Source organism: Chelmon rostratus, chromosome 23 (assembly GCF_017976325.1).
Source record: "Chelmon rostratus isolate fCheRos1 chromosome 23, fCheRos1.pri, whole genome shotgun sequence".
Taxonomy (NCBI): domain Eukaryota; kingdom Metazoa; phylum Chordata; class Actinopteri; order Chaetodontiformes; family Chaetodontidae; genus Chelmon; species Chelmon rostratus.
In genome coordinates, this window is record NC_055680.1 from 9,947,356 (window position 1) to 9,972,056 (window position 24,701).

At 41.9% G+C, this 24,701-nt stretch overlaps 1 protein-coding gene across 1 annotated transcript in view; it reads right to left on the reverse strand.

Annotated features, from left to right (window-relative positions):
* Positions 1–293: 293 nt before the first annotated feature.
* LOC121626468 (glucosidase 2 subunit beta-like) overlaps positions 294–24,701 on the reverse strand; it is a 119,777-nt gene continuing 95,369 nt past the window's right edge. Inside the window, exons 13-15 of the mRNA XM_041965001.1 lie at positions 21,557–21,628; positions 6,382–6,481; positions 294–1,600 (exon numbers count right to left, since the gene is read on the reverse strand). Of these exons, the coding sequence (XP_041820935.1) occupies positions 1,463–1,600; positions 6,382–6,481; positions 21,557–21,628 (310 nt within the window). The 3' untranslated portion in view covers positions 294–1,462. The remainder of the gene's footprint in view (positions 1,601–6,381; positions 6,482–21,556; positions 21,629–24,701) is intronic.

The window sequence follows — 24,701 nt, forward strand, 5'->3', positions numbered from 1 at the left end:
GCACAGAAGAAGCAGAACGCTAACGCCGGCAGAATCTTGTGAAATCAAGAGATGTTGCATTCAGTGCACAGTGCATCACTAAAATGGTTAATAGTAGTTGAAAGTGTGCAAATATTGTTTGTGTTAATGTGCTAATGTAGCTGCACTGTATGAAGGTTTATAGATTTTAATCTTTAAATGACTTTTAAGATGTTTTACCAAAATACATTATCAATGAAAAATGTTAAGGTAAACAGACTTTGGGAAGAAATTAAGTAAGGTCATCATAGTATGAGATTTAATGAAGTAGGGCAGTCCTTTTATTTGTGCTCATGACTAAGCAGTTATTTGAAACAGCAGTTACATTAGTGGCAATGTCCCTGTATTTATTCAACTATCTACATAGTAATGTTGTTGAGAGTAAACATGTTGGAAACACACCAGAATATACTGTAGTGAAATTGTGTTCGTCTGTTTCTCAATACTTTGTGACGCTCTGCCTCGCCCAAGCATATTTGTTTTTTTTTTTTAATGATTTAAATCTATAATAAAAGGGCCCATATATATAGTCACATTTTAAAGAAAAGCTAAATAATTCTCTAAAACAGCAGGGCACTGTAGTTCCCATGAAACGCTACTCAGACAGGAGGAAATAGTGGATTTGTCAGGGACTATTTTCAGCTGCGGATTAATACACATTTGGTACTGTAGTGAGCATTTACAGCAGAAGTACAGTTTACGGGGGACTGGCACAAAAACTGCATTGCTCCTATGCATCATAGTGAAGGAAAATGTGACCCAGACCAACACTAAGCTCAATGATGTGTTTTTAATAGTTTTTGGAAGACAGCGGAGCTCTATGCTAAGCTATATCAGGCTTTGGTTAAACAGGCAGGGATAGATGATCACATCAGTTTGTATTTTGGTGTTTTCAAGGGATGTGTTGACAATAAGAAAAATACTGAATATCAACAGATGTATCCTTTTAGGAGTTAAGTAGGGCTGAATAAGGTAGCCACTATAACGAAGTAGAAGGACACCTTTCATTTGTGCTCATGAGTGAGCAGCAATTTGATACAGCAGTTACATTAGTGGCAATGTCATTAGCAACCCTGCAACTGATCTAGATTCACTTTATTTATTCAACTATTTACATGGTAATATTGTTGGGTCTTAAGTGTCGACATGTATAAGGCATATACTGCAGCGTGAGAATCATTAATCATTCAATAAATGCTCTATACAAATATCAACATGGAACAATGTGAAGCAACACTGTAACAATCAATGAAACTAAAGTTGTCTAGGAGCAGTGTTACTGAAAATCTGATTCTGACCTTAGCAGGGCTTGCTTGGAAGTATATATGTTCTGACAACACAGATGTCAGAGGGGACCCTCAGGACCCCAGCCTGTCACCGCAGGCTAGCCAAAGGGGTGGGGAGGAGGCTAAATTAATCTAGGCTAGGCCAGGAAGGGAAGGGGTCACAGTTCACTGTGTATGCCCCGCTGCTTTAGCACCGGCTGACAGGCCACAGGAGTCTGAAAGTCCATGATGTACTGGCATTTGCTGGGCTCCTTCACCGATCGCAAGGCTGTCTCCGTTCCGCATGTCAGTGTGACCTAGAAAAGCACAAAGAAAGGAAAGTTGAGGTGGTGCGGGGAGACGAGCCGTAGTTAGCCTGAGTCAAGAGCCATGCCAGCTTTGTCTCCCGGAGGGGGCTGATTGAAGACGCTGTCCTACCTCTTGTTTTAGTGATTTTCAAACTTTTGTGAAGCAATGGGATTCACTACAAATGAGAGAATTATACCGAAGCTACAGTAGCAGCGGAGTTGGTGAATCAAACACTATCAGGCCTCCCGTCAAATAAAATGATCGCACTGCACATGAAGAGTTTCATCACTGCCTAGCCTGCAATCCGAGTGCTACAAGGCCCGAAGTGATGCTGTGACTGCGGGACGCCGTGGTATCATCACCGCTGCCGTCCCCACGTGTGAACAGGACAGGCGAGGATGTGATTACCACTGTCATGACTTTAATAGGCGACTTTGACGCCCTCTGCAACAGAGTGGAAAGGGAAAATAAAACGCATTTTACTTCTAGGGAGTTTCCATAGCAACCCCTCACATCATACTGCACCCTGAACAGACGATACCGCTGGCGAACAAAAGCACCTGGAGAGGGAGAGAGATGGGAACTTGACAGGTATTATTGTGCTGAAGTTTCAGGCTGGTACAAGTGGTGATTTGGTTTTGTCCCGTACTTGGATTAAAAATAGTCTTTTGTTATGTCACTTAGTATCTTGTTGCACAGAGATATTAAGTGGGTGTGTGCCACTTGGTGAGACAAAGTGTCTTCCTGTGTGCGTGTGCTTGATTATTGGTGATTCAGAGCCATGGGTCAGGTTTGTGGGGCGACACTTCAGACTTATAAGATTATTTTTTTGTGGCTTCACGTATTGAACTGTCCAGCATGGGCATGTACTTCTGTTTTGACCCTTTTTTGTTTGAATGAGGAACAGCTACATGTCTTCTGGGGCTCTGTAGGTGGAGCTTTGTCAAATCTGACAAAATAACCCAGATGATGTCATAGTGATGTCATCAGGGCTGTCTCATCTTGGACTTAGAGGCTACTCATTTACAACTATAACTGTGACAAGTGAGCACCTAGTCCAAAAGAGGTGGGTGTTTGCCAGGCAAGGAGGAGCTAATGAAAGAGACTATTGAGTTGCATCATGGGAAATGTAGTATCTAAGGTTTGTGGAGCTCGACTCATACTAGGGGCCAAAAATTTTTTTTCCATTCAGTTTTTAATCTCTCTCCTGCAAGCCCACTAACTCATGTCAGCAAATTATGTCCATGGAGTGCCCCTTTAACACATGTTAACATATGAGCTAACTTTAAATATTCTAAACAAGAAAAAATAGCAATGATAGGTTAAGAAAATGCAAATAACACCAAACGATACCATTTATATAAATAAGTCTATTAGTTCTGATAATATTGTATTCACCAAAAGTAATACTGAGATCTGGGAACGTGGCAACGCCATCGCCTAAAAGAAGTACAAAGAAACGTGATCAGATTGTAAACAAGCCAACAGTTTAGACATTTTATCTGTTATCCGTCCAACTGAATGTGAGCATGCCACAAATGTCAGTAATTATCCCCCCACTGCACAGGAAAGCTGTGTGTGTGCACAACTACGGCAACCATAGTGGGTCAAGACGCTCTGCAAACTGTGCCGGATGTTTACAACAGACGGTCTGGGTGACTTTCACCGTTGGCCTTTGTTTTCCAAACTCAGGGTTTTGTTTAAAGCCTGCATGATTGCCTGAGCGTGAATCTTTCTTGTCCCATATAGCTTTCTTAGCAGTATCGGCCCATTCTCAGATCTTGGTGAGTACAATATTATCATAAAGGGGGACAGAGTGTGCACAGATCCAGGCGAAAATATTCAGGTGTGAGACAAGAAAATAAATATCACTGCAGGCACAAAGGCTCCACTGTTTATCTGGAGCCTAACAGTGTGCAGACCTTTCTCCTATGCGCCTGCAGTACAATATTGACAAATAGAAAAGATGGCCGGATCTACAAAAATCTGACCTATTATCCTTGAAACAATGGGAGAGGCCGGTTTAGATCTGGAGCCGCAGTTGTGGTAGTTGTAGCTGAACTCGCAGCTCACATGTTACAGTCACACTCCAGCACTTTGAATTTAATTAATAACTGAAACAGTTGAGTTCACTCTTCCCTACAGACTCTTAAGATACACTGCACGCTGCTTGAATTTGGATTACCTCAATATCCACCACTGAAACAATACATCACTGGTCCCACTACTCAAGTATAAAGTGTGTTTCACCGCTGAAAGAGAGAGCACTACCCAAAGACGAGGTTCAGCATTTCAAATATAATGAGCGTCGACTTCTGACGAGACTTCATTTATGCCGACTGCACACGGTTAGGGGGTTGTATCAAAGGAATTCAATTTAGTCTTTTCAAAGGGGGCCCCCGGATGGCATGAGTACATACATTTGCAAGCGACATTTATTGGACTCCGATTTGAAGAGGGGGGCCAGGCAAAGAAAATAAGATGATTAAATGTGCTGCATTTTTAATTGAGCAAATTCTCACACGGAAATGTAAATGGGTCTCATAAAAGTGACTGAAAGAGGAGGGAACACTGGGAAACGAGAGGGAGAGGAGTGGAAGAGGAGGAAGCTGCAGGAGAATGCAACCGGAGCGACATTAACCGTAAAAACCAATGAAGACTGACAGAGGGGGGAAAGCGAGTCAGCTTCCATCACTTGGCTTTGAACAAAACATCTTTTTGCCAGGCTGCTGAGTGGGCCATGAGGACTGAACGTCTTTTACTGATTGACTGACTAACTCCCCATTGTTGAAACACACATGCGCAGAAAGAGACATGCAGAGAGCAGACTAGGCTTCAAATTGTCCCTGATGAATGTGGAGAGAGGAGCTTCATTTGGCTGTTTTCTTTAGCTTTCCCTCTGGAAATAAGCAGTCCATGGCCTCTTTGTACAGTTAAGTTGTATTTATTTCTAAGGTTGATTGTTAAAGTCATTATCTACAGCATCTTTGGGCTACTGTAGTGGGAGGAGTGTTATCTGTAGCTAAAGAATCTTCTTGGTGTTACGCAAAAAGAGGTTTCAGCATCATTTATGATCTATGAGTCATGTGTCAAAAGTATCTGAAAGCCTGACTGTGGTAAAACCGGTGCTACAGAAACATCAGCCAGTCCTCGGTCAGTTTGCTGTGAACATTTTTTTTACTGCAGCCTCTATGAGAACGGCTGGCAGAGTGTTCTGTCCAGAGTAATGGCGACATTGTTTCTGGACAGACAAGTCGCTGTAATTTTTCTGTGCTGTGAGTATTGCGGTGGCAGCAGAGATCTCACAAGAGGAGATTTCAGAATCTGGCCATATCAAACCAAACTGCTGTAAATTCAAATAGTACCAGGCATCATTTCTAATTATTCTCCTGTTCCCCAGTTAATGCAAAGTCAAACCCTCCTCCATGTTTACCCCTTGTCTTAATAAATTCAGGATTTCCGCAGCACTAGTTCCATCAGCACAGCAAGTCATGTGAGGCGCTCCACTTTGCTTTTTTTCCCCGAACAATGTTAAGCTCTCATGAATGAAACTCAACACTTCCTCCAGAAGTTTCACATTAAAAGTCTTGCATCCTTCCCTTTGTACTGTACTGTGTGTAGTTAATCAGAATAAACATCAGTGTTAAGTCTTGTTGACGGCAGATATACACTAATCAGGAGTACAGCAAAGAGGAAACAACTGGAATTAATTTGAGTATGGAAACATTATTTCTGTAAAAAAAACAAACTCGGCCCAGCAGAGTGATGAGTATAACCTGACTCTGTTGTTCAGCTGATGAGCTGTTGCAGTAGGCTCAATGGTTCTTTTGTTCTTCGATGGCCGCGCCCTGGCTATTATTTGAGACTGCCATTATTTTATTATTTTATTTGTCATACCAGCTTTCATATGAGAATTTATGTTATCTGCATGGCTACAGGTCAGTTAGAACGCAGAGAATACTGTGAATCCTCACAAGAAAAGAAAGTAAAGAAAGGAAAAATGATTTTATGTTTCTAGTTTCATCAAAAATAATTAAACTCTGAATAGAAAACAGCAGTATTTCTGTTACGTTCTGTAGATCCCAGTAAAACAATTGGTGCGTCGGACTGTTGTACTAATGTAGATATACATTATACTTAAGTTTATCAATACAACACGTTACCATGAAGGGAATTTTGGAGTTTGCATGAAAGTGGAGGCTACTTTCCAAAATATGATATAATATACTTATAAAACATGGAAAATTAACAATACAGTAATGTCTAGTTTTTAAACAAAGGCCTCAGCCACTATTTGGGAGGATACGATAGTTGTGCTGTAATGTTGATACAGCGCTGGTTTTGTGGCGTGAGTGCAGGCAGCGTTGGTCTATAAAGGTATCTGAAACCAAATGATTTGCTCATATTTGTGTTGCCTAACAATGCGTACCACTGTGTAAATTACAAAGCATAATTGGTGTAATTTTTTAATTGCCTTTGAAAATCTAAAGTGTCCACATCTGCCATAATGAATTAAAATCCAAATAAGGTCTGTATCACATCTTTTATTTAGGGTGGAACTCTAATGAGCTGTGCAAACGACTTCTTTTTGTTCCCTCATCCTTTACTGTATCATCTACCCATCTGTGTATTTGACAGTCTGTCAGTGTGTACGTACCATTTGTTCATCTGTCTGTCTATTAGTTTATTCATGTCTGCCTCTTCATGCTCTCATATGCTCCCACTACTGTGTCTGTGTGTGTGTGTGTGTGTGTCTTTTGTGGGATTTGTGTGAAACACATGTACTTACTGTAGTACTGCGTGAGCCTCCTTGCCAGCAGGGTTCTCCATTCTCATACACCATCTGACTGTACGGGTTCTTTGGTGTTCCTGCCCACATCCCCCACTTCCTGGAATAAAAAAAAGAAAAAAGATAGTTTCACGGTCATACTCAAGTGCCTGTGGAAGCAAAGTTTCTGTCTATCAGTCAAGCCAAACAAAAACCATTTCCTCATCTTTTGTAAACATTTGGGACAAAGTGATCGCAGAAACATACATACATTTTTAAACACCACGACGTCGGCTTATTGAAAAACACTTTCTCCCAGCAAAAATAAAAAGCTGGCATGAAGGCCAGTCTGGCAGTGCCCTCCTTTGGATCCTGGCATTGGCGCTCCCGCGTCCCCTCTGCTCTTCAACAATGGAGGGGAGATATTAATTACCATTTTGTCAGAGTTAATTCTGTGTGCAGTAACACACGAGGGAAGGAGAAGAGGAAACCACACGACGCTAGTGAAGCCCATCTCGAATGAGGTTGTGCCTGCCCAGTGCTAGCTAATTACATTCTCACCAAACATTTGGAAAACCAAAGCAAACCAGGGTGCCAGTAGACACTGTCCAACACAGCTCGCAGTACTGACAGATGCCATTTGATTACGCTTCCACCAGCTAACTCCCTCTGATCTTTTGTTGAACTTCAGCAGCGTCTTTGAGGTGCCGTCGACTGCAGCCGTGCTTGCTGGTAAGTATTGATTTTTGCACAACGCTGTAATCCTGTTAGAGAGGGAAAACTTTTTCTGCATTTGGTGCATGGTTGATTGAAGATTTTCACAGAAATGTGTGTTGCTCTGATCTCTCGCCTTACACGGGCAAGCAACTGTTTTCTGTCAGTGGTGCTAAATGCAAATAATGAAATCAATCTTTTCACTTCCAGAGAAACACACATGGAAAAAGAAACCTGATGGTCTGCAAGCCTCTTTTTTTCTTTGCCTGTCAATGCCCTATTAATCATCCGGGATAAAAAGCTACAAAAAGCTATAAATTCTAGTTTTGGTTCCTTTAATCTGCCTAAGTGCTTTTCTCACCAGTGCCAACCCTGTCACGAGTGTGCAACACTTGATCAATGTGCCTACTGTACATTGACCTTTCATCGGTGGATTAAAGTAGCGCGATCTGCTCTGTTCTTTAAGCACTGCTTTTAGTATTATGGAAGCTAATCTGCCATATTTCATGACCTATTATGATGTTTTTATTGGTTCTCTAATTGATCTCAATGGTGTTCTATTCTTTTAATGTTCATTTTCACACATATAGAACAGAAATGAATAGGTTAATCCGTAATTAATGTTTCATATTGCTCCTTTTTTCCAAACAACAAACAAGTGATTACAAATCTTAGATGACAGGCACAGGACACAGACTATGGGCGGTAGTTGGAAGAAAATTTATTCTAGTTGGTTGTATTAAGTTGTGTCCAACAAACACTGAATTTCTTTCCACATTTCTGTAACTGCTGTTTCGTTCTCATTTGACCTTGATGAGGGCAAACATGGAGTCCTCTTTGATTTCAAAAAGCACTCTCAAGCTTTTACAGATACATGGCCGTCTTCAGGTCCCTGAGTGTGGCTTCTCTGCCGTCCATGATGTGCATGGCTTATTTAAGATGCCTGAACGGGTCAGTCAGAGGTGAATTGCTCACACAAGTGGAAGCCGGCTGGGCCCGAGCGTCTCGCCTTTTTCCTTCCAGCCTGTTTGATTGGGTTTTAGCACTCTCTTAGTACCATGAGGCCCTCAAATGGATTGCTGTCAGGGCCGGCGGACATGGCAGGCAGAGGAAGTGACAGCGCTGCGGCTCTGGCTGCTAGTTGACCAGCGATCCCTTGCGCATCACCTCCACGCCGCCATGTCCACGCACCCCTCCTGTCCCCCTAACGCACGCCAGTACCTCATTCCCTCGCCTCACCTTCGTTCACTTCCTCCCTTAATCTCCATTCTCGCTCTGTCAGCCCTGTGTGTGCCCCAGGAGGCAGCGTCGGCCCTGTCAATTAGGTTTAAGTTATCCCTGAGATGAAGCCAACACACTCCAGTCATTTGGACTCACAGGAGTCACGAGATGGGATCTTATTGACAGATCATTCCCCGTAATAATACCTACTTCCACTTGGTATTGGCAGGCCATTTTCTACAGCCATTCTACAGTTATCCCCAGACTAGTGCAAAGCTGGTTATTTACACCTCTGGAGAACATCATATTGGGCCTTAGTGCTTAATTGCATGGCACCAGGGTGCATAAACATTACTGTATGTTAGTCTGACCTGACTGACAATATAACACATGTGCAAAATGGACCCAGCTGGCTTAGTGACAACTTAATTTTCTCGTCCAATTTATCATTTGGCTTTAAGCTGCAGCCATGCTCACTTGAACTTATAGCAGCAGGGCCAGTCGCCTTATCTGGGTTACTGTACACATGCATGTATGTGCTGCACCTGTTTTCTGCAGCCATGCAGGAAATCCTGTTTGCCTGACCAGCGAAATGTTTCACACCCGACTATTATTATTCAGGTCAGAGCAGAGGCTACATTTTTTAGGAACAGAACAGGGGAGACAGTAGTAAAATAGCATGAATGAACATAATTAGATTAAAAATTGGCGGCAGAGAGTAAATTGCGTCTTAGCTTTTGTAGAAAATCCATTTCCGACCACATGCAGACAAGGGAGGGGCCGCACATGCAGACTTCCTTTTAATGATTAATGATGGCAGACACTGAACACATGCTCCTTTTAAGGCTTAAAACCTCGAGAATCTTATTTACAGATATCTGGGTTATGAGTCATTCTTTGTCTGGCCTCCTCTAATGCCATAAAATGCACCTTCCATCACAGATAAACCTGTAATGGCAGCGTATCTAGGCAGCTAAACCTATTATCCATACATTTACTTTGCATTGTGGGTGAGATAGTGGGCCTCGGAGAACTCAGACATGCCTCTAACCGCACACATTAGCCAGTCAGTCTCATTTAATTTTCTCTCTGAATCACTAAGGTGTGATTTCTATTGACACACAGAATAGCAGATGGAGTTGTGATTTAATTAGATCCAGTACCCACAAAAACACCCTTAAAATTGCAGTTTCAGCTCCTTGAAGGCTTCAGCTAAGTTTACTCTCAGACTAAATAAAGGAAATACTATTTAATATGCTGTTAATCACACAGTATAAGTCCAACACGCTAATTTTGGAATTTAAGAACATTAAGAAATACTTTTTGTAACTATTGGGACAAAATTGGTGTCAAAGTATTGTTTTACAGATTTTTTATAATCTAATCCTCATTAGGAATAATTAGCATTCAAAAAAGCTGATTAGCTTCCTTTTCTTCTTCTGATAATGGCTTGAGCTGATATAAGCTCCTCTTATTTCTTTAAAACGAAGCGGTCGCCAGTGATTCTGTTTTAAACTTCATCGCGGCATTAATCCGTATGCCTCGAGTGATAAATCCCCAAGATCCACAGCTAATCTCGCTCAACACTGAGAGGAGAGTTACCCCCTCTGATATAACCACAAATCAACCTTTCAGAAGCAATTATCATTTAGACAACTCTACTCTGGTATTTAAACACCCCGCAGATACTGAGGGGGGGGGGGGGGGGGGGGGGGGGGGGGGGCGAAATCTGGGCCAAAACTGTGTTTGTGCATGCTTTCATGTGTGTGTTTGTGTGTGTTTGTGTGCGGTTTGAGACCCTGGGCCATCACCGGAGAGAAAATGGATGAACAAAACTGCAGGGAGAAACAGCACAATGGCAGCCCCGATTGGTATGTCTGTGGCTTCCTCAAGAAAACGGAATATAAATTTGCTCATTTGCCGTCAGTGCTGTTTTTTTTTTTTTTTTTTTTTTTTTTTGCATGTTTCTAGACATCAGAAAGCTGACGTAAACGCCACTGAAGCATCATCAGATCTGCTTCTCATGCACGGGAGCAAGCTGCCTGCATATATTCACGCATGAAACATGTTTGCATACATGTGCACTGCGTGTAAAGGAATTACGGCTCTGGAAAAAATTAAGAGACCACTACAAAATCAACAGTTTCTCTGATTTTGCTATTTATAGGTTTGTGTTTGAGTAAAAATATTTTTTTCTTTTATTCTATAAACTACTGACAACATTCCTCCAAAATTCCAAATAAAAATATTGTCATTTAGAGCATGTGTTTGCAGAAAATGACAAATGGTCAAAATAAAAAAAAAAGATGCAGTGTTTTCAGACCTCAAATACCCCAAAGAAAACAAGTTCATTTTCATTTTAAAAACAACACAACACTAATGTTTTAACTTGGGAAGATTCAGGAATCAGTATTTGGTGGAATAACCCTGATTTTCATTCACAGCCTTCATGCGTCTTGGCATGCTCTCCACCAGTCCTTCACATTGCTGTTGGGTGACTTCATGACAATCCTGGCGCAACAATTCAAGCAGCTCAGCTTTGCTTGATGGTTTGTGACCATCCATATCCCTCTTGATCACATTCCAGAGGTATTCAATGAGGTTCAGGTCTGGGCATTGGGCTGGCCATGACAGGGTCTTGATCTGGTGGTCCTTCATCCACACCTTGATTGACCTTGCAGTGTGGGGGAACATTGTCCGAGCAGAAGGAAGCCAGTTTTCTTCCAGGATAACCTTGCTGAAGCACCTCCAGATCGTCACTGATCCTCCACCAAATTTCATGGTGGCCACGAGACACTGTGGCTTGTAGGCCTCTCCAGGTCTCTGTCTAACTATTAGACTGTACTCATCAGGGAAGATGACCTCACTCCAGTCCTCTACGGTCCAATCCTTGTGGTCTTTTGCAAACCTCAGCCTGGCTCTTCTTTGCTTCTCATTGATGAAGGGCTTTTTTCTAGCTTTTCATGGCTTGAGGCTTGCTCCTAGGAGCCTGTTTCGAAAAGTTCTCGCCGTGCACTTCACCCCAGCTGCCAACTGCCATTCTTTTTGTAGGTCACTTGATGTCATCCTACGGCTGCTGAGTGACATTCAAATAAGTTGATGGTCATGGTCAGATCAGTGGAGAGTCGTTTTCGCCCTCTGCCGGTCTGTAGCCTTGTTGACCCCGATGTCTGCTTCTTGATCTTGTTCTTATGAAACGCCGTCTTGGAAATTTTAAGGATGAAATGGCTATCATGCATGTAGAGATGCTGATTTCAGAAAATTTGCAGTGGTCACTTCATTTTTTCCAGAGCTGTATATTCATATTTTCACAACATGTGCTTTCACAAGCAATGAGAGACAACTGTATCTACACTGAGGCACCAAGGGCTGGGTGTTTAACTTCAATACTTTATGAAGCATTGAACAAAATGTGCCCACGGTGTCAACTACTGAAAACTGTCATTGACTACTTGGTTAGGTTCTTACCATGCATTTAGCACTGCACTAAAAAGATGCCAGGGGCTGCGTTGGTGTGTCATTTATCAATATTTGCTCATTTTAGCCTTCACTTTATTTTTGCATTTCAAATATTCTGATTATGGAGTCAGCTGTTCTAGTTCAACACTTTTTTTAATGCAAAATATGGTTGACTTCTGAAGCTCAGATGGAATAGACATGTTCTGGATTAACTGTATTATTTTACAAGGCTGCTTTATCTTGAATTATTCCATTTAACACTAATTGGGAACTCGAATTAGAAGCAAATGGAGAAGAAAAATGAAAAAAAATGTCAATACTCCTCAATGTGAATGAGGTATAAATTCAAAAAAGGTCATTATGTGTAGGTGTGGAAACTAAGATATTGTTTTGGCCCCAGTACTACAACATTTCAGAGGTATCTCCTATCAGTTTCTGTTATTAAAGAACGCACACTCCATTCATTTGCAGCAACTGTCAACCATCTCATGTGCCAACTCAGCTTTAGATTACTTGTAAATACTTCTCTAACAACCAGCTCCTCGTCCCGAATCCTAACCTGTGCTAAGATGGTGTAAAGTCGGCGCTTATTACCGTCACCTTCCCACCGTAGCATCCACTCATTAGCTGCCACTGCAATGAATTATACCTCACAGCTATGCTTTTCGCTGCTTTAACAAGGGGTCTGGAGCAGCAAGTTAGTCCCCTCACTATGCTGTTAATGCGCTAATCATTTACAGCATGAGACGCTGCGCTGCACTGGCAGGTAGAGAGAGCAATTTGGGAGCTGCTGGCTAATTTGGATTCAGTGAAGCAGCGGCGCTACAAAAAAAAAGAGGCTCCACTCTCATAGCCAAGCAGTTCCAAGCATCGCTAACCTCTGCCACTCGTGTAAGGTCACCAATCAGAGAGTGGCGTTTTGAGACGAGCCCAGACACTGTCATTACCGTGCCAGTCACTGATGCTCCTCTCACCCTCCTACCACCCATTGTGCCCAGCACCTTAATAAATAATTCATACGGATAGGAACATGTGAAGGGCACATGCTCAGTCGGGGCTTTGCTTTCACTTCATTTCATATGACTGATATACAAAGAGGGCACTTACACATCCTTCCTCTTCGTTGTATTTCGGAATTGCGGGGCTCAGAACAGGATTTAAATATATTATTAGACGTAACAGCGCATGTGGGGATATATACTGTTGAAACTGCAGGCGGCATCCTGGATGTTTTTGTGTCTCGCAACCATCCTCTTGGCCAATTTTCTTATGTATAACACGCCGACCCACATAATTACTCCAGATCAGTGAGTAACATCCATGGCACATTTTGTTTTGCGTAAACAGAACACCGAGGCCATTTTATGTGCAGCTATAAAACAAACTCAGGGTGCATATTTCATCAACACCTCCTGACAGATATGAATCAGGGCTGATGTCAAACCCAAATCAGTATTCTGTTAACAGCTCACTTGTGCCTCATTAACGACTGGGCTAGACGTTGCCATGGCTACCCAGCAGAAAGGCCATCAGGGGTTCACAGTGTCAGCTCCCCCCGTTCTCCACTCCCTCCCACTTTAACCCTCTCCTCAGACACACAAGAGTCATTACCCTTTCGCCTTGATTGCCAGATGAAGTGTGGGCTGTTCAGGGTTCAGGGACCATACAACAAACACATTAGGAACACAAATATATAGGCGTTACATTTCCCATATAAATTCGGCATCTCCTCTGTGGCTGCGCTCCTGCACCGCACCATGCTCCACTTGAGCATTGGGCATTGAGCGGCTTCCAGGTAGAGAGGGCCCCTTTCTTCGTTAATGGCACTCCAGCGAATGACCTTGACAGCTTGAAAATGAGCGCATTAAGTAGAACACTTACATGTATAATTATGCTCTTGTTCCAGTGGAACTGTCACTACTCTGTAGGTTAAATCATTAGAAAAAATTAAATCGTTAAGTACATCTGCCTTTTTTTTTTTTTTTTAAACATGTTTATGAAAACAATAAAGGGACGAGGGCGGGAATGTTTATGGACGAGGTAATGTATTAAAGATTTAGCTCGTCACTTCCTTCCTCACTCTCTCACATATCGCCCAGTCCGTAAGTTACAGCAACTAGAGAGGGTAAAACAGCCAAATAAAACGAAGCATTACCTTGAATAAAGTCAAGGATTTTTCCAGGTTTGAACATTGTTGGAAACATATGGGATAATGTAATGTCAATATACAACTTAGGTTGAGTTGTTCATTTTAATGTGGAAGTGTCAAATATTATGCCTTTAAATATGACATTTTCATTAAAAATTAAATCAGAATATCACAATAATCTATATAATGTTTTAAGAACACGAGCACTATGTTAAACTTTTATGTAAACATTTATATGAAAATATAAATTATGTATCAATAACACAGACAAAAAGAAAGCCTCGACATAAAAATAGTCCCAGTGCGATGCACTGTCAGCGTATACAAGTGAAAGATAAGGTGTCTCCTATATCTTCAGAGCAGTCTAGGCACTCCGACAACATATGAAATTAAAAAAAACAAGTCCAAATTCATTGCGATCAAAAAAGAGTCTATTCATTTTAATTTAGGACCACATTCAAAAGGGGGTTACACAATGTTTTGTTCCTTCAACATACTTTAGTATAATCAACTGGTTCCTGTATGGCCTATAGCAGTAAGAAGAAGACAGTATCACATTGACCGCAGTGAGGTTTTGTTTTGTTGCTCCAATGTTCCTGTTCTTACTACTCATCCAACACTGTTTGCTGACTCACACATCACACATCAGTTAGTGGAAGCTGCGAAATATTGTCAAATATCAACTTTGTCAAAATGCCAGAAGACATTGTGATTGTATTTTCAGCCTGTATCTGCCATCTTTAAGTGAGGCTATGTCGCCCAGAGTTGCTTAAGTGGATTCAATCTCAGGCTGATGTTCAATTTCTTTCTGCTCATTTGTAACCTGCTTGTGTTTGAGTAGCTTTACAGTAATAATCTTACAGCTCCCTTGTGATTGCTGTGCAATAAAAATGGCCACCTATCGAGATAATTACCTACAGTACTTCTCTCCTATTTATACATGCGCAGCCACTGCAGAAAACTGCAAGTGAACAGTAATTAATCTTAAAAGGAGAAGGGACGTGATATATTTCCCATCAGAACTTCATTCCTTTTAATACTTTTAAAAAGACGCCGGGCATTGCAGCTGCCCTCATGAGAAACGGACTCTTATTGATCAAATGAACATATTTCCATATTACCATGGCCACAGAGTGGAGGCTCTCCTTTCTCGGGCCTCCTCCGCCAATAAATTTGCTCAGCTGGATCACTCGAGCCCCTCAAAGGATTTTGACGGCCTGGAGGCATTCGCATCGTGCACCTCTTTCTCTCCGCACCTGGGGATATTTCTTTCTCTATTACATTTTGGAGATCTTTCATTTGGAGAGCTACAAGAACTGCATCGTGGCAAGACAATAAGGTCACCAGCCCTGGCTTTAAAGTGAGCCCGGCAGCTGGCGTGCAGGAACAATTTTAAGCCGGATGTAGCTCAAAAAAGGCAGATCTGTAAACAGCATGCGTATGTCTACAGTGTACTGCTACAAACAGCCAACCTATTTGTATTTTCCACGGTGGCCAGCACATCCCACTCTCTCTGGGGTTGCTCTGCGCTGTCATTTCAACTGCCTGGCTCCTTCGCAGTGGGCATACGCAGTCATTCACTGTGGTTTCAATGTTGCTAGGCTACCTCACTTCTCCACTGTTTTCTGTTTGAAAATCTGCTGTTCAATAAAGCAGTTCAAGGGAGACCTGTGGGTTTGAATACTGAGCAATATGAACCTGCAGGAGTAACTGACAACACTAATAGCCTTTTTTTTTTTTTTTGTTTCACAATACACTATTTCTTTTTTTTTTTCTCTTGACTCGGCAGCACAGTAGCTCTATCTGTGCCTACCTTTACAGCCCATGCATCTGCTTCAGTCATAATATTCATACATCAGAACATTTATCACCTTCTCCGGTTACATTTTCTGGTTTTTAAAGTGTACAATCTGAGTCATAACAGGAGAAAATCTTCCCTTTGTAGTCTCTCACTGTTCTTTTATGGTTTGTATATTCATATCCGCCCAGCACTGTCTAGGAGTTATTATTATTCCTGTTTTGTCTATCCTGTTTTCAGCTTAGGATGTTGGGCGTATTCCAAGCTTGGACTGTCAAACACAATGTGTTTCCAAGGTTGAAGGGCGAATAAGCGAGGCGCGCGCCGGGGCCCTGCACAATTTCAGCCCTTTGTCTCTCTCCCCGTGTGCTCTCGATGATGGCGAGAGCAGAGCGGTTTGACCCCGGCACAATGGAGGGCCCAGCTTCTTGAACTTTGCAGGGCGATACGGGCCGCCCCCGTGATCCCAACAGTGTGGCCACCTGATTTCCCTGGAGTCCCAAAACAAAAACTCATTGGATGACCCCTCAACTGATCCCTTCCTCCTCCACAGATACATTTAAATCATCCCACCCCCCCTCTGTCTGGTGGAAAACATGCTTCATGTTAGCACAGCGATGCTATTGCATGTTGCTAAATTCTAGAAGGTTTGTTAATCTTACATCTTAATTCTTGATTGGCCTTTATGAGAGAATAAATTAAAATACGTCTGTCACATATTTGGCTTAATATTCAGAATGAAGGTTTCTGAGTTCAAAGTCCTTGTTGTTGTCTGAGTCCCGACTGTTCCATATCATTGCTTCTGGAGCTATTTCCATGTGTTTATCCTACGCTGACTCTGAAAGGGGGCACATAAATATTTCAAATGCACTTCTGCTCATGGTGAAAGGTTATATGGCCAGACACTGTTGTGAGGGCGTACTTTAAAGAGTTGTTTTTCCTAGTTGTTGCGGTTGTTAGCAGGAAATGGCTCGAACACTAAGCTAATTACTGGATGTTGACAATGTACTTCCTGGGGACTTGTGTTTTAAAAACTTAAATGGATCAGGCTGATAGTGAGCTGTGGTGCTGCATGTATTTAAGCCATTAGATTCATTTGAAAGAAATGAAAATGAGGTTATATACTGGGCGCTCACTGCTAACTGGAAGAAAGTGCAGCCGGTGTCTTGTGTTACATCCTTGATTGTATCGCCTCAGTATGAACCTGTTCCTTGTTTGTAGTTGACTGCACACTCCGTGTTTCTGCCACTGAGAATCTGAAACTGCGCCGTACTTTGTTCTGTGCTTTGTCATCATTTTCACAACAGTGGTATAATGTCACTGCATTCAATTATGTTCCTGTGGTTTAGCATTATGGTGTGATTGTTCCACTTTAATTTTTGAAAACAAGAAACTGCTGTCACACCTCACTTTCTTTTTTTTTTTTAACTCCATGTTTTTTAGTTCCTTCTTTTATATTAAAGCTTGTATTTTTTTTTTTTAACTTTTGACCCATGAGTACTTTCAATTACCAAAACAGCCAATCAGCTGCAGGTTGCCGAAGCACAAAGAACCTTGTCACATATTAATAGACTACTAAGAACAGGTCGTGGGCACCATATTAAATAGTAGTAGATGTCTGAGTTTTTACTTCGCCTTCAGTTTTGACTCTTTGGGAGGGTACAGACCACCATGTCCCGCTGCTGCCAGCATGCACATGGAGTCGACAGCGCTGCCTTTTTACCTGACTGTGCAGTCTTTCATTTGGCAAGTGCAATGCATAATTCTGCCAAGACATTTAGGCAGCGATGACTGAAAATCTGAGTAAAAGGAGTCACAAAAGCTGAAAACAGCCTAGCAGTGTGTCAGCTACAGTAAGAGGTGTGACAGTAACTGTTTTACTGGATGAGAAGATCTATATCATCTTATTGTCTGAGCATTAAGTATACAGCTATGGCCAGGAGGTGGTTAGCTTTGGTTAGCATAAAGATTGGAAGTAACAGCTTTGGTTATAATATAGCACAACTCCTCACAAAACCACAAATGATTGCTTTTAGACTTGTTTTTTTTTTGCAACAAACAAGCTGAAATGTGTTAAATAATGGGCATTAGAGGTTCTGGCAGGCATTTTTTTTTATCTTGGAGAGAGCTAGGGTAGCTGTTTCCTGATGCTTTAAGTCTTAATGCTAAGCTAAGCTAACTGCTTGGTTCTAGCCCCATGTTTGACCGCATTCCATATTTCGTAAACTCTGATATTGAGCAGGCAGAATGGAAAAAGATCACGTGCCAAACACGACAAAACTACAGTGGCAAAGAGGAACAGTGGTCTCAACACTGACCACGTTTGAAAAACACTTAAAGGAATATTTGCTCAACAACCCCACAAACGGCAGCCTCAAAAATGACCATTGAGTTCAATCGAAACCTGCGGCAGTCACAAAAAACAGCAAATAACAAACTATAACTATTAGCACACACACACTTGAGTTGTGAGATTGCACCACAGAGGCTTGTGGGAAATGAATGCGACACGCTGGTGACAAAGGGTGATAAATGCTCTGTTTGTATGGAGAATATGCACAGTGTGCGTGTTGCTTCCGCCTCACAGTGTAAAGTCAACGCTCTCATGTTATATAAGCTCATATAAGATGTTAACAAACAGCACACGGCCTCTATGCTACTGCTTATCACTGATTTACATATACGTGTGTGTGTGTGTGTGTGTGTGTGTGTGTGTTTTCAGGTGGGCTGCATTTAGTAAACCCTGTTTGCTGTCCTGTCAGCGTACCCACCACGTCTGCCCGGGGTGGGGGTGGGTAGAGGGGACATTATGAAGATGGACGACGCTGTCACAGTGAGATGGTGTTTGTCGCAATGCAAGCATTTTCTTCTACTCTATTATCATTATCGTGGCTGATGTTATTGTTACAATGGCCATTTCAGGAAGCGGTTGAGCTGCTGAGACCGAAAGGCACAAACCGCTAAATGGAAAACGGAGACATTGGAATTCACGAGGTGAATATGAGTTGTATAATATCTACATTTACAGATAATTGGGAGCATACAGTATGACTGCTGTGCCTTATGAAATCTTTATGGCTATGCGTGTGGCCACAATATAAGAGCAAGCAGCTACAAAAGAAAGTGTTCCCAGGCTGATTTATTGTTCCTTAAGAACATTTGTAAAGCTAATGGTCTAACACCAACTATGCTGCAAAACCAAGCATGAAGGAAGGTTGGGACTCAGGGAACAATTTCAACTTTTATGAGCCTTGACACAATTCACAAACTGAGCGCTGGCCATGAACGGTAATCAAAATTCAGCAGCAACAGCCTCCATTTAATACTGCAGGAACGTAACATAACTAATCCAAATTAGTCGAAATGGTGCAAGCAAGTATTAGCAATGTCATCGCCACCGCGCTCACAGTTCCGGATTCACACTCCTTGACAGGCCACACATGTTAATGTTGTTTCCCCTTCTCTCCCTCACATGGTTGTCCTTTAGGATGCCGAAGCAGGTGTGATAAATGCTGCCGTTTAAATCAAAGCACTCCCCTCTTCCCCCTCACCCCCTCTGGGGAGAAGGAGGATGCCTCCATGCAGATTGATATCAGGAGGCCCAGCCATATCCTGCAAGGGCTGACTGATGGTCTGTCTGGATAAAAAATGAACTTTATTCCCAGCGTGCGAGCTATGATTCATGTATCTCCCCTCCCCCTCCCCTTCCTCCCCCAAAGCCATTCCACATATACCTTCACGACACACTCTCTAGAAACGGTGTAGTACATCATATAGTGCTGCACCACCTGCCTACACCCAGAAAATACCAACAAGGTGTTTGTGTGTGCATGTCATAAAACAAGTAATATTAAACTAGCATTATTTTTGAACGGATAAAAAGTCGAACATCCTTCCAGACTTACAATATTTCCTGTTGTGTTCAGTAACATCAGTCCTATGTAAAACATTTCAGACATAAAGATATATTTGAAATCATTCCCTCGAGGTCTGTTTGGCAGCGATTTGTTCCCAACAGAGTGACCAACTCCCATGAGCCGAGACGTGTTTGACCACTGGTTCCGTTTGGTCCTTCTGCCCTTCCATACCATCATGAGTGACAGGCAGGCGGAAGCGCTGGGGTCACATTACTCACAGTTAGCATTCTGTTCTTCCTCTTTCCTGCGCTAAAAACATGGTGAAGCATTGCACTTTCCGCTCCAAAAGTGAGTGGGTAGTGTGGGAGGTGGCGGTGCAAAGAGAACACAGCCCTGCTTCAGATTCCAATTAATTTGCCATCTGAAAGCAAAACTACATGTGCAGAAAGGGATAATTGCTAATAAATTATCTTTAACGTCTCACTTCGACTGCCAAAAGAAGACAAGTCAAGCCTAATGGCAGCACATCTCAAAGGAGACAAAATGTTTTGACACTTTGTCGCAAATTTCCCGCGGTCATTTATGCCTTTAAATTGTCTGCTCGCACAACAAGTCATTAGCCTATGGGCCCGCTACAACCAAAACAGCTCTGCAATTGAGTCTTCCTCTTTGGGGAGGAGTTGCAGCAGATCATAAAAGCTTCTTTTTTTTTGCAAAGAGGTGTCAGTGTCGATAGAATAGCGTTTCGATAATTGCACCTTATAAAAGTGCCGGATCACTGACGGTTAAGGCTAATGAGAGTGCAAAAGGACAGCGAGAGGACATCCCATAATTATCAACTCAAATCTAAAATTCAAAGAATAGCAAAAGCATAAAACAAGAAAAACATCAGTATAATATGTATGTTTTTTTCCTTTAAAATTCAAAGAAGAGGAAAAGTAAAAAAACAAAACAAGGAAAAGGTGTTTTTCTTTATCTGTTTGACAGAGATGTTACAATTTTGCAAAGGTGGGAAAAGGTTTTGTGATGTGGTTACAGAAGAGAAACTGCTGCTAAATGATTGTTGTTGCCATTGTTTCAACTCAGCAGGTAGAAAACAAAAAATCAAGACCACATATTTGATGAAGAAAGTTACTGTTGTACCCATAGGCAGTGTTTCTGCTGATCCTTCAGAGCAATTTCACTTCCAATCTACACTCCTCTGGAACAAAGAACGAAAAAGGACAGAACATATCTCGTGACATCTAAAGGTCCGTTTCTATGGGGACTGAGTGGCATCTTTCATAGCAGACGGGCATTTTGATACACGCCGATGTCCAGCAGTCGACACAGCCAATCCCACGGGGGACGGTAAAAGGCCAGAGCGTAATCCTTTAGATGAAATTGAAACCCTTCGAGGCTGAGGAAATACAACCCCAGCAGTATATGAAACTCGCCCCGTTTGTCATTGATCAAAAGGTATTAAAACCATAACAGAGATCTGTTAGCGACTGATTAAAGGTCGTATGAAGCCTAACAGAGATTGAATAAGAATTTGGAAAAAATCAATAGCACAAATATTGGTCTCAGGGTAACTTCACTATAACTATAACAATGATTAAAGAGCTTTCATAGGAGTACAGTGGTGGGATTTGTTTCAGGTCCACTCCTGAAATGACAAATGCTGCCATGTGAGTTTATCTAATTGGTGTAAATAAGAAAAATCGAACTTTGCTGGCTTTACTCCTCATGAAAGACCAAGGAAAACAAAATTTATGTTGGAGTCCTGAGGTAGTTGCAGAAAAAAACCTTCACCTTTTCTGTGGCTTGTTATTAGAACGTGTTCTGCTGTAGACTCCCAATGTTGTAGTACACAATGTACTCACAATGCTGTAAAGCTCTTTGAAAATACTGTCTCGCAAACTGCATTTAGGATATTACCACTGTCCCCGACATACTTTGGCCAGTCACTGTTTGGGGTTTTGAAAGAACAAAAGAGGAGTGGATTGAGGTACTTACCCCAGTGAGACCTCTGTTCCCGCAGTGCTCTTCTGAGTGACTTGATTGAACGGGCACAAGGTATAAGTATACCTGCAGAAGGGAAACGAAAACATCATGTCCACACTGAACTGCTGCACAAGGTTTAAAAGGTGGTTCTTTTCATGCTGTGCTTTGTTTCTTGCTCTTTTCCCCAGGCTTTGACAAAAAACTAGAGCTTGATTAGTACGCTTCAGCACTGGCAAAACTGTTGGTTTAGTTTATTACAGAATTGTTGCTATGAGTGTATGTTTCAGCTGAAACGTACCAAAAATGGCACTAACAGCATACCAAAGATGTTTGAGGTAATTTAGAAAAAATGTCGGCAGTACGTAGAGGAACTAGGGAACACTGTTGACTTTATTCTTCAATTATAAACGTGCATATCTTGGTCAATATTCTTAGATAGACAAATTTAAGGGATCATTAAATGCGATGTTTTGTATTTATATTAAAGCTGCTCTCCATAATATTTTTATATTACACTTTTTAGCATCTTTCAGTTTGTTTTGATTGTACAATCTGCAACTTGTTTTTTTTTATTATTAATTCTTAACCCCACAGCAAAGAGTGTCTTTTTTTTTTGGGCAAAAATGCTTTGCTAAACCATCTTTTAGCAAAGCGTCCGGCACCAAGCAGCAGAGGGGCAAAGTTAGCGACTAGCTGGAAGAGTGTAGCGGAGCATGTAGCATCTAAAGAGTCACATATTTCCCTTGGTAGTTGGTGGAGGCCAAAAACAGAGCTAGAAGGAGAGGGAATATTGGACTTTCATTTGCCAGGTGGCCAAAAATAGCGACACCGAATGAATGCTAATGTTGTTGTATGTAGATGTGTATGTGTATGTAGGCAAGCGTTGCTAATGCATTAGTCAGTTCAGCTTCATAAGGTGACAGCAAGTCAATGTTGTGTTTATGACAAAATAAAGAAAACAAATAAATAAAAATTCCATTATCAGTCCAGTTCTGTGAAAAACACACTGCAGACAAGCAAACTATAGTGAAGACAGTAAAAGCTAAGGAAGAAAGTGGTGTTTTACAAAGCAGCATTATTGAACAGTGACACTGTCTAGGCTCAGTGGCTACCTACTGGGACAGAAGATTGACAAGGAGCTGCCCTGCCACCCATAGCTCTTCTAAGGCAAAGACGAGTGTGAGGGAGTTCGCAATTAGCAGAGAGTAACACTAATGTACTCGCTGTGGAGAGTGCTAAAGAGTAAAGGCACGATCACCAGCTCCAGTAACAAACTGATCAAAGACCGTGATGGTGAAACCGACAAGAGGAAAGGCAGCCGGGCTTTTTGCCTTGACATTTGAACCATTACACTGACTGTTATAAAAGAGCAGAGGATGCCCAGACAGCCACGAGAGAGAGAGAGAATGAATGAGTGAGTGAGAAAGTGCAGGGCGGAGGGGGGAAAAAAAACGGCTGGAGCGTAAGAAGACGTGGGCCAGGAAGTGCAGGGGGGTGGAGGATCAAACGCTGTACGAGAGAAAAGCAAGATGAAAGAAAAGAAAATGATGAACATCAGAGAAAGGGAGATAGTGGGAGAGAGGTAAGTGATTGGCTGCCGACTTCTTTTGCTCATGCGCTTGTTTTGCGGATTGCATTAAATGCTTCTCATCTCAGAGACTTCCATTTAGGCATTTATCCTTTCATGTCTACTGTATGTTTTGACGGGGATGCCCCTTCCCCCATCTGACAGATACAAGCGCAAGGGAAAAATATCAGAAGCGTCTTTTTTGACTGCAGCTCAACTTAGCGTACAATTACATAACATCACATACATCACATCACGTAACTAAGCCTATGAAGGATGCATTGCCCCTCCAAGACACCATGCAACAAAGTTCTGACTGGGATGTTTTCTTATTTATTTGTATTCTATTAGTTCATTCTCATACTTTTTCAGCCATGCTAGCAGCAATGTCGGTCTGTCTGTGAGTCCACGACAGACTGAAATAACTATTGGATGGATTTTTAGCAAATTTTGTACAGATATTCATGGTCCCCAGAGGATGATTCCTATTGATGTTGATGAACTTAAAAAAAGTAAAAGTTTTCACTTATCCATACACATATTTGAACATCTACTTGATAGATGCTATTGCTTGTTTTTCACGGTTCCTAGAGGATGAATCCTAATGACTTTGATGGTACCCTGAGATCCCTCTAGTGCCACCATGAGGCTGACAATTGTGAATTTGAGAGAAATGTCTCTGCAACTATTGGCATGAAATTTGGTACAGACATTCATGTTCCCCTCACGATGACTTGTAATATCTTTGGTGATCCCCTAATGATTTATCTACAACCCTTATAAGATCAAACATACCCAAGAGACAAACAACATTTTCCATCAACCTCAGCTGAACTTTGCGTTTAGTGCTTCAGCAAATGTGAACAAAATGGTGAACATGGTATGGTACCATGCTGTCATGACCACTTAGCTAAAAGCACCACTGTGCTTGAGTGCAGCCTCCAAGTGCTGCTAGCATGGCTGCAGCCTCCTGGTCTTGTTCATCTCCTCAGGAAACAAAAAGAGCTAAGAATTGGTTAAAGTTTTCTTCACAGCTGGCCTTAACCTCATCAAGGACACTCAACGCCCTCAGTCAGCTCCACCATTACATGACAGGTTAGCAGGACACCCACGCCTGAAGGACCGATGGAGACCTTACATAACTGCTGCATAGTAGTTGAAACAGAATTTGAATCAGTGCATTGGTCCAGAATTTTAAGATGCACAACAATTTCTCAAGCAGAACCTTCAAAAGTGCCATCAAAGCCAAACAAAACAACGTGATGTGTGCCAAATAGCTTCATACACTAAATAAATGAAAAATAAAATAAATAAATCACAATTCCCTCTCGACACTGGCTTTATTGTTCCTTATACATGCCACTAGATTCATTAAGTTTGTAAAGCAGGTGTTTCAGCAACAACAAACATCCTCATCTGAGCCCAGAAACAGATGGCACCTGATAGACAGAAGTAAAGTGAGCAGAGGAAGGGGGGAAGGAAAAGGGGTAACACAGTGAAAAAGCAATCAAATGAGTCCCATAAGGGAGTACCCCTGTACGTCTGCACCTCTCTACCCCCTCTCTCTTACCCTCAAGGCAAAGCCATCCA